The 10,762-nt window shown below is 49.2% G+C and overlaps 1 protein-coding gene across 2 annotated transcripts; it reads right to left on the bottom strand.

Annotated features, from left to right (window-relative positions):
- Positions 1-592: 592 nt before the first annotated feature.
- Positions 593-10,385, bottom strand: C18H19orf12 (chromosome 18 C19orf12 homolog). Of its 2 annotated transcripts, none has more exons than XM_059044781.2 (3): positions 10,297-10,385; positions 6,015-6,184; positions 593-1,656 (listed from the first exon to the last, which is right to left on the bottom strand). In XM_059044781.2, exons 2-3 carry the CDS (start codon positions 6,172-6,174, stop codon positions 1,391-1,393), a joined length of 426 nt encoding a protein of 141 aa, XP_058900764.1. In that variant the 5' UTR covers positions 6,175-6,184; positions 10,297-10,385; the 3' UTR covers positions 593-1,390. The 2 variants fall into 2 exon arrangements, with proteins under 2 accessions (XP_058900764.1, XP_058900763.1); XM_059044780.2 differs by having other exon boundaries at positions 10,070-10,355.
- Positions 10,386-10,762: the final 377 nt, after the last annotated feature.

Here is a 10,762-nt window from a genome sequence, read left to right as displayed (position 1 = left end):
TGCCATGGAGCAACTAAGCCCGTGTGCCACAACTACTGAGCCTGCGCTCTAAAGACCGTGAGCCACAACTACTGAAGCCCGCGTGCCTAGAGCCTGTGCTCTGCAACAAGAGAAGCAACTGCAGTGAGAAGACCGCATGCAGCAACGAAGACCCAATGCAGCCAAAAATAAATAAATAAATTTATTTATTTTTAAAAAAAGAGCAACTTTTCTGAGATAAAAGCTTGATCCTTCCTTAATCACCCTGGGTTCTAATTTGCCCTGAAGTTTTCTTTACACACACAGAGGTGCGGGATACTGACTCTGCTCAGCAGAAGTGCCTTCCTCTGCATCCCAGGGAGGACAGTGCAGCTTCCTTCCAGGTCCCTGGGACCCAAGGGACATCCTGTGGTTGCTAGGGAGGCTCGGGGCAGTGTGTGCTCACCGGCAGCACAGAGAGCCACAGCAGCCTGGAAAGTCAGGTCGCGGGCCCTGGAATCCGGAGCTTTCATTCCTTCTTTAAAGTCACAAATCGGATACCTTCCCTTCCCTTGTGCTCCATGTGTACAACTTCAAATGTCAGAGATACTTTACACAAATAGGTGGAGAAAAGGACTGTTCAGAAAACATTTATTGTAGTTTGATGACACTTAGTCAAACGGTGGTTCTGAAAGCAAAGCAAAAACAATATTAGGGGAAATTTAGGGTGGACACATTTCTTAGAGATAGTTTATGATTCTACCACTTCAGAAAAGAGAAATAATTTACTGAAAATATTTAATTTGAAAAACAGAACTCAGGAACTACTATGACTTTTCAGATGGGGAAAGCAAGCCCCTGGGAGGGTGAGAGCCCAGTCGGGCAGCTACTGGGGGAGGGGCTGGGTGCCACTGACATTTGTGGCTTCACTCAGCAGGCTGACTGCCCCCCTCCCTGAGGCCACTCAGAAGTCACTGGGTGGGGAAGGGGCATTTAAGAGGTAAACATGATTCCAGCAGGGGACAGCCCCAAGGTCCCCACGGAGGGCTGGTCCTGCAACGGCTGCCTGGACAGGCGTCATCTTCACATGATGAGATGAGAAGGCTGAACATGAAGACCTTCTTCCAGCTCCCGTGTGAGTGAGAGGAGATTCAGAAAACTGCCGCTACGTGGCGGCAGTCACGGCTTTACTATTCACCAGCTTCCCAGCTGACGGGTTGTCCGGGCACACAGGTGCACACGGCCACAAAACACAGCATCTTCTCAAATAATTCCAGAACACGATGTGGCACAGCCCCAGCCTCTCCAGCAGGAGATTTCGCTACAGTTTAGGGTAATGTTCTGATGATGGGCGGCTTCCTGCAGCTCCCCAGTCACCTTCCACGAGTCATGGGGAGTCATCTACATGGACCCCGCTTCCCGGAGCACAGACCTAGTCGTTGTACTGCACTTCCGCCCGGAGCTCCTTGGTGACGTAGTTGGCCAGCATCGCCAGCAGCTGCTGCTGCAGGGCCTCACTGCCCATGACCAGCATGGTCAGCTGCACGGCGTCCGTCCATTCCAGGTGCCTGACGATGGCAGTGGCTTCGTTAAAGAGCTTCTGCTGCTCGGCAGGTGGCAGCTCCATTATGATCTGAGGAACCGGCTTAAACTGTCCACTTGTCATCCACGCACCTAACAAACCCCCGACGGCCCCCCCTAGAAAACAAGAAGGACTCAATCAGTCGGTCATTGATATTCATAAATGATAGCCACAGGTTCTCTCTGAGTTCACATCTACCGTCGTGATGAGTGGGCACATTCATGAGCGGGTCAGAATGGGCTTGGCTTCATGCCTGCCCTGCCAGGAGGGCAGAGGGCAAAGGTTGATGTGGTCTTTGGTCGATGTGGCTCAGATAACTGACACCCAAACATGCCCTCCCCTAAGCTCTGCGCTCACAGTGCAACACAAAGCATCTCCCCTCCTGAGAGCTGTGCTCGCTAAAATCCTCTTTGTGGGTGGAAGGTTTCCATGCTTCTCATACAAATCTCTCTCATCTCAAAGAACAGGGCTGAGAAGCACATGCATTTTCAGGGAGAACCATCTCAGTGGTGAGGCTGAGTTTCCTCCACTGGATGGCTAATATGAGCCTTAGCCCTGAACTTTGAAATTTCCAGTGGAACCATGTGGTTATAAAGGACCCTGCGGACAGATAAGGAGGTATTTTCTCTTGAAGCAATGTTTTTCATACAACCCCTCCAAAGTTGTATGATGATAAATAACAAATTTAATGTATTCAACTACTTCTCTTCCTGCTACCCCAAAAGGGCACAAACATTATTTTTAAATGTCAATTTATTATTATCAAAGTTAAAGCACACTATTTTGGAACTTGAAGACCTTGTATCAATGGAAAGTTCTATTTAGCCAGGTCAGGTGCAGTCTGCTACGGGAAGATGTCCTAGGGCGGGGGTCTCAAACTCAAGTGCCTACAGGGGCCAGGCAGGTAGGTGAAAGGAGTGAAGTGAGTTGAGTGGGACTGTGGTGACCCGGAGAGATAGGTCGCTGCCTAAAGGAGACGAGGCTACCCTATGCCAGCCAATTGCTGCCGCATGGAAAACCAAGTATGTATCTTTTAAAAGTCTTATGATTTTTAAATATCGGCAATCAGATATTGCCAAGACGCAGCCCAGATGGACTTGGTGACTTTCTTCAAAAGAGTAGAGTATGGAAAGGGGAAACAGTAACTTTGCAGTGGGGAAACATGGCAGACATGACCTTAGCCAGGTGATCAAGGTAAGCATCACAAGGGAGGTCCTGTGGGTGTCATGTGCCTCTGAAATGTGTGACAAGAAGGGCGCTGCACCTCCACGGTATTCTTTCCAAAGATCCATAACCACAGTCTACTTGTGAGAAAGACATCAGGCAAACCCAAATTGAGAGGAGTTCTCCAAAATACCTGACCAGTACTCCTCAAAAGTATCAAAGTGGTAAAAAACAAGACCGGAGAAACCCTCAGAATGGGAGAAAATATTTGCAAATGAAGCAACCGACATGGGATTAATCTCCAAAATACACAAACCGCTCATGCAGCTTAATATCAAAAAAAGAAACAACCCAATTGAAAAATGGGTGGAAGATCTAAATAGACATTTCTCCAGAGAAGATATACAGATGGTTAAAAAGCACATGAAAAGATGCTCAACATCACTAATCATTAAGAGAAATGCAAATCAGAACTACAAGGAGGTACCACCTCACACTGGTCAGAATGGCCAACATCAAGAAATCTACAAACAGTAAATGTTAGAGAGGGTGTGGAGAAAAGGGAACCCTTATGCACTGTTGGTGGGAATGTAAACTGGTACAGCCACTACGGAGAAGAGTATGGAGGTTCCTTAAAAAACTAAAAATAGAGCTACCATATGATCCAGCAATCCCACTCCTGGGCATATATCCGGAGAAAACCATAATTCGAAAAGATACATGCACCCCAATGTTCACTGCAGTACTATTTACAATAGCCAGGACACGGAAGCAACTTAAATGTCAATCGACAAAGGAATGGATAAAGAAGATATGGTACATATATACAATGGAATATTACTCAGCCATAAAAAAGAATGAAATAATGCCATTTGTATCAACATGGATGGACCTAGAGATTGTCATACTGAGTAAAGTAAGTCAGACAGAGAAAGACAAATATCATATGATATCACTTATATGTGGAATCTAAAAAAAGGTACAAATGAACTTATCTACAAAACAGAAAGAGTTGCAGAGGTAGAAAACAAACTTATGGTTACCAGGGGGTAAGGGGGAGGGATAAACTGGAAGACTGGGATTGACATATATACACTACTATATATAAAACAGAAAACTAATAAGGACCTACTGTATAGCACAGGGAACTCTACTCAATACTCTGTAATGGCCTATATGGGAAAAGAATCAAAAAAAGAGTGGGGTAAAAAAAACAGGACTGGGGAGACTAAAGAGACATGACGATTAAGTGCAATGTGCTGTCTTGTGCTGGATCTGGGACAGAAAAAGATCATGGATGCAGAAACTGATAAAATCCAAATATAGTCTGAAGAATAGTTAATAGTAATGTTAGTGTTGGTTTCTTAGTTTTGACAAGTGTACCTTGGTAATATAGGAACTGAAACTGGGTGAGAGATATATGGGAATTCTCGGCATTATCCTTGCAACTTCTCTGTAAATCTAATATTATTGCAAAATAAAAAGTTTATCTAAAAGAATGCAGCCCAGGCCAGAGAGAACCCATTTGCAAGCTGGACTCAGCCAACAGTAAATAAATCTTGCACCATCTCAGGAAACCGAGTGTGGAGGCACCTGGTAGCACACACCTTCTCTGGGGACCAGCCAGCCTCATGTCCTAGAGGCTGAACACTGCCCTTCGACAGCTTCCCCCCAGTCTGAAAATAAGAAGCATTCTAGGGAGCGAGGGCCAGTCATTTACAAGTTTTACTGAACTTTTCCCCATGACACCAGTGAAACACTTAAGAGCTGATAAGAGTTGCACTCATCTGCACTAAACCTTTATGAGAACATCAATATTTGATTTAGAGCAGCACTTAATGCAAAAAGTCTCCAGGAAATATCGACCAGAAAATTACCAACTCTTTGGAGAAGAGAAAATTCCTTTGTTTTCTGGGTAAAATGATGCTCCTGCCCATGACCAGGGGCTGCAAGTAGCGAATCCCTGGGGTTCTCTTTGCAGACATCCTGTTCTCCACCAGCTTTTACTCAATCTGAATAAAATATGTCCTCCCAAAATGGCATTTGGGCACAGCTATATGATAAATGATCCCAGCTAGCCTTTCCCGAGCACATTAGATGGGGTGGGACAAAGATATAGGATGTCACTGAGGAAGAAGGCAATGGCCTTGTCTCCTCCCTCACGGGCTACTTCCTGGATGGCAAGAAGCTGAAGTCAAGACTCACTAATTCACAGAGTTTGGAAATGGAAAGGCATAGATAGAAGGTCTGGGGCCACCCACAAGCTGATTTTTCTCCCCGGTGTGGGCTCAGCTTAATACAGCGTCCTTGAATGTCAATCCTGCTACCGGAGGGAAGAACAGAGCAGGAAGCCTTACTGGTGAGCTGGGACACAGAAACCAACCTCAGCAGAAAAGCAGTCACCTCTCTGGCCTGTATTCATGTGAAGACTGTAAGCCATATAGAAAGGACTTCCACCAGACTGTGAGCTTTCCCAGGCCCTGTATCCCACCACAGGCTGCCTGGCACAGAGGAGGCATTCAGTAAACATTTACTGAGCCCAATGCAGCAGACCATGCCTTGAGCCAATGCCCCTCTGTTGCAGGGTCCATCTGAGGCACCTTGAGGGAGGCCTTCTCTGGCCCCTCCTCAAGTCAGGCCTGGACAGCAGCCAGTTCTCTGACACCACCCCTAGCCCATGGTTTGGGCCACAGAGGAATTCTTCCTGCTCCTAATCCAAAGGAAGCAACTTCATTCTAGCAACAGTGAATGATGGGAAAATCAGCCAAAGTTTGATTTATTGCCAGAAACGGTTCCCAAATAGAAGCAGGTGGTAAAAGAAGGGGACAGGGACCACTCTAGGAGTTAGCTTATTGCTTTTCCTGCATTGGTCGGCTTGCTTTCAGAATGGGGAAGCGCTCTGGGAACGAGCTTATGTAAAGTGGCTCTACAGCATCAGCCCCCAGTAGGTGCCTGGCAAATCTCAGCTTCCTCTCTGGATGTGTAATGGTGATGGAGGGGAGGGAGACTGTCCAAGGGACCGAGGACACCCTGAAATCTTCAGACTCTAGGACACACCCCTGAGGGGAAAGGTGTCCTCCAGGTCTGCATGACACAGATGCCATTTGAGAGAGCCCGGCACTTCTGAGACATTCACACAGAAGCTCGTGTTTTTAACAGGACGAATTATGTACCCAAAGATCATTTCACAGAAGCAACCTCAACTCAACAAACTTCTCACACGGGACAGAGACTTTTATGAGGTCTCTGTGGTTTCAAAGGTCTTTTTTTCCCAACAACTGCACTGTCCCTGTGAGGCACTTGCACTTACCAACAGCTAGTCCTGGTGGGCCGCCCACCAAACCACCAGCGAAGGCCACGGCCCCTGTGACCAGGGCACCCCTCCCGCAGTGCTTGACGGCCGCCCTCATTTTCCTCTCCTCAGAGACGGAGCACAGCAGCCTCATGATGTCCTCCACCGCGACGGGCATCGCAGCAGACCTTGGAGGAAGCATTCCAAAGGAGAGTTTTAATGAGTGAAGCGTATTTCTACACAAATGTTACTCTTCCTAAAGTTTTAAGGAAGGTTCCCCATTTTGGGTACAGAACAGTATCTCTGCTGTATGCACAATGACAGCACCCCCCCAGTCATGAGCCAAGTCCTTTGCCAAAGAGAAAGCAGGGCAGCTTTCAGTTCATAAGCAGACTGAATCAGCAGAGTGGATGAAAGGTCTTCTCTGCCCTCTGATTAACTTCTGATTTACAACAGGGTAAAGAGCAACCCTGGCCACATGTTTCACCAGTTCATCACGAGTGAGGCAAGTCTGAGCTCTCTTGCATCAGGGCCTTTCAGCTGGCTCAGGCAATCCCCGAGCACAAACCTTGTCCGAGTGCACAAAGGCCCAGGCCCTGGTCGTCTCCTGTGTGACAGGGCATCTCAGTCCACGCCAAGCCAGAGAAGGGGAAAGCACAGGACTCTGCAAGCACACAGCCTTCACCCACTGGATGACCCTGAGGAGAATGGCAGATTCCTCACCTGTAAGCTGGAGATAAACCACCTACAGGCTGGATTCTTGCAAGGTGTAAGTAGAATGGAAGCAAAGTGCCTGGAGCGAGTCTGGAACACTGCAGACTCGCAGACATGATGGCTCTAAATGAACGTTTGGTTCCTAACATACACCACTGGCTTCTATAAGCAACCACTCATAGAGTCAATCCAGTTCTACTCATGAGACATCAAAGGCAAGGACAGGATGAGGTAGTAAGATGAAACAACCAGAGAATAAAAGAAATCAAAGAATTCCAGGGGTTTGCATATGGATGGACAGATGACAGATGGATGGTCATTGGAACAATGACCATTAGAACAATTCACTGGGGTCAGGAAACTGTTTGCCACGCTAGCAGTTAAAGGACAGGCGGGGCAAGGGTGAGGGCAGGGCAGGCTCCGCCCCAAGGTTGGTGGGAATGGAGAGCTTTGGCACTGATGGGCCACCTGGCAGGATAGGAAGTAAAATCAAAGCAGCAATGAGCAGGTGATTCTCCTTCCAGCTTTGGCTAGACCCAAGGCTCGGTGGGCACTTTCCTTTCTCACCAACACTCCCCTTTTCACTTAAGGCTGAGACATGCAAACATTCACTAAAGGAACTCGACTGTGGAAGTTTGGAGCAGACCCTATTACTCAATATCTTTTGGATATTATGAGTTTTTTTTTTAAACCCAAGGATAATCCAGAATTAGTCTCTAATGTAAAATTATCCTCCCAATCCCGAGAGAGCATTCTGAGCCCTCAGAACAGATCTGCGGATCTCCTATATCACCAGTCAGAACGTCTTTGTAGTCCCAGGAGAGGTAAGAGGGATCCTGTGCTCCAGCCCCTGTAAATTTCCCCTCTTTTCCTTTTATATTCTTGACATCAGTGATTCTCCACCGGTGCACAGGAGTCACTGAAGATCTTGTTAAACGCGGCCCCTATGGGCAGGGTGAGATTCTGTATTTACAAGCACCCCCAGGTGATCTTCTGCCCTCACTTTGGACAGTAAGAGTCTATGAGAGCATGACTCAAGATGTCTGACGTCTGTTACTCAGTCCTTGAGTTCAGAAATGCAAAGAGGCATCCCCCAGATGTGTCTGTTCACCAGGGGTGTGAGAGGCAGTGGAGGGACAGTCCTGCAGAGTTGCCCAAGGGACAGGAGGAGAATTCAAGTGTGTTTGTCCTTGCTCTGGCTCCCAAGCGTCCTGGATCTGTTAAAATGCCTGCTGGCTTCCAGGCCCCTCTGCTCAGCAGCGGTGACCACGTGTAGACAGAGCATATGCCCCTCCTCCTCCCTGCAAGACAGCCCCATTCCACCCTTCCAGAGGTCAAGAATTTTCCAGGCACAAATGTCAAGATAACATTATAGCATTAATAACAGCGAAGGAACTGCACTCAGAATGGGGGAAGAGACAGTAACCTGATTCACCCAATAGCCATGGTCCTGTAAAGCTATGCAAACAAAATGTTTAATTTCAAGTACATATTAAGATAACCAAAGGAATTAATTTCATGGTAAAACCTTTCAAAAAGCTAAAAATCCTCCTGTAAAATATCCAGTCACCTTCAGGCTTAGCTCTGGTTTATATCCAGCTTTTTGTCTGTCATTTATGCTGAAAAAAGGGAGATGAAGCACAGGTCCCTCGAAGGCCCCTCTGGAGGCTGCAATGAGCCTCCCATTCCCAGAGGCCTGAAGACCCTGAGCCTTGCCATACTTGATCTGCAAGTCTGGCTTCTAGGCCAGTGTACTCTGCCCAGATGCCACTCCTAAAATAGGTTTTCTGCAGAATTATGGATCTGTACTCTTGTAACACTTTCTGCACAGCAAGAAAAGGTATGTAAAAGAGGTAGGAAATAGACATATACCCACTTCACCCTCTACTGTCTATTAAAAAAAAACCCTACAAAACAAAAAACAAAAAAACAGCTTCCAACCTGCTCCAAATGACTTTAAGTCAAAACCCACAGGAGCTAATGAGGCATCACTGTGCAAATGCCACTTCCAACCTCCACTTAGCCTAGTTGGGCCAGCACAAGGAACAAGCTCAGAGCTCTGTAGGACTGGAGAGCCAGCAGGTGTCATGGTGTGTGGGAGGGGAGGCAAGGAGGTGGTCTGATTCCAGCTGGGTTCAATGGTTCCACACCATGGGTAGAGAGGTGGCATTGTGGCTGCCTCCATCCAAGGGAATGCTGGTTTAATTTCCTTGTAAGAATCATTTTAAAAGTTAGAGCATCAATAGATTCTTGTTGTGGAAGAAAGGTTTGCAGCCCCATCTCCTGAGCCCTTGCTAAAAAGCTCAGCCTCCCAACTTCTCCAGGGCTGCCAGATTGAGGAAGGAAGCCAGTTCTGCTTTTCCTTCTCCCACTCCAGCTGCCTTTGTCTGTAAGCAGTAGAGAAGCGGGTGAGGAGGGAGGAGACAGGAGCACTCTGATGGGGACAGACCTCAATGGGGCGGGAGTGTGCCTCCCCCCATATCACACCTATTTCAGAATCAGATCTGTCCACGAAACAGTCTCCAGTCACAGGAAGCCCATCTGCCAGCCACAGGGAAGGCAAATGCCAACGTGAAGCCCTGGTTTCTTGTAAGCACCCAGGCTGGTCTGCCGATTACAGCAGGGATCTGGGGGAGAGGGAGATGAGCCCGTCCCTGGGACTATAGGCTGGCTTTCTGAGGTGGACCAGATTGTGAGAGATGAGGAGAGGAAGGCTGCAGAGCTAACACAGACCTCCATGCACACAGCTCTTTTTAAAAATTAGAAAAGCAGGGCCTCTTAAGAATCAGAGTGAAGTTGCTCACCTGCAATCCTCAGTACTTTCTACTTTGCTGGTGAAATTTACAAAGCTCCAGTGTGCCCACTGGCTCCTATAAACCGTGTAGTTCCACCTCTCTATGCCCCAGGGCAAAGACTGGATCCCCATCAGCAAACACTGTCAGATTAGCCCACATACTTTTTAAAAACGAATTAGTTGACAGAATTTTAAAATCAAGAGATTTCACATACACCTCACACTGCTGATTTCTCCTGAAAAATCAAAAGCACAAGCCACACTGGGGCCGCCATCTGCAGCAACGCAGGCCAGAGCCGAGCAGGACCCTAGCGGAACGCACCTTACCTACCTATCTGGCCCATGAGCAGGTCGCTTCACACCCTCTCAAAATATTCCTATTTCTTTTTTGTTTGTTTGTTTTAAAGGCTAAAGAAGCTACCAGTCCCCACAAAGCTAATCTCCCCCAGCCCCTAAATCAGTAATATCCCTTCCTGATCATCTCTAAACTAGCGTCCAGATTCTCTTCCCAGAGGGCAAGGTCAAGGGTGTTCCGCCCTGCGGATATAACACCAGCCACACGCACCGCGGTTCCTGCGAGAAGTGACACGCGCGGCCACACGCACACACAGGAGTTCCTGAGGGAGGTGACACGCACACACAGTCCTCCGTGTACCCCGTTTCGCCATATGGAAAATGAATGCACGAAGAGCGTGCGCCCGGCACGGGAGGGCCAGGCCCGCGGCCACCTGGCACGCCAGCCGCTCCGGGCGCCCCTTCCCCTCCCGGCTCCAGCAGCTCGGAGCGCTTTACCTGCGTAGGCGGCGCCGCGAGGTCACTAGCCGGCAGGCGCGGGGACACGACGCTGCCCCGCTCGGCGCGCAGGCCCCACCCTCCCGCCTTCCGGCTCTTCAGCGCTGGGCCTTCCGGGGCACCACCCACCTGGTCGCGCAGCCGCCGCCGCCGCCGCCGCCGCCGCCGCCGCCGCCGCCGCCGCCGCCGCCGCCGCCGCCGCCGCCGCCGCCGCCGCCGCCGCCGCCGCCGCGCTCCCGGCCCAGGCCAGGCTCCGGGAAAGGCCCTCCCGGATGCGGCACCTGGAGTGGGGTCGCTGGGGCCCCGAGGCCGCGCGCACCCCTGCCCTCCACCCCGCCCACACCCGTTTTAGGTCGGGGTTCCCTTGGAGACGCTTTCTCTCTTTGGCCCTTCGCTCAGGACCTAGGGACCCCTTCCTTGCCCCCATTTCCGGCGCGGGAGAGAGCACGGCAACCTTGGCAAGTAA

The sequence above is a fragment of the Kogia breviceps genome, chromosome 18, assembly GCF_026419965.1.
Source record: "Kogia breviceps isolate mKogBre1 chromosome 18, mKogBre1 haplotype 1, whole genome shotgun sequence".
Taxonomy (NCBI): Eukaryota; Metazoa; Chordata; class Mammalia; order Artiodactyla; family Physeteridae; genus Kogia; species Kogia breviceps.
Note: the sequence above shows the minus strand (reverse complement) of the source record. Positions and strands in the feature narration are given on the sequence as shown.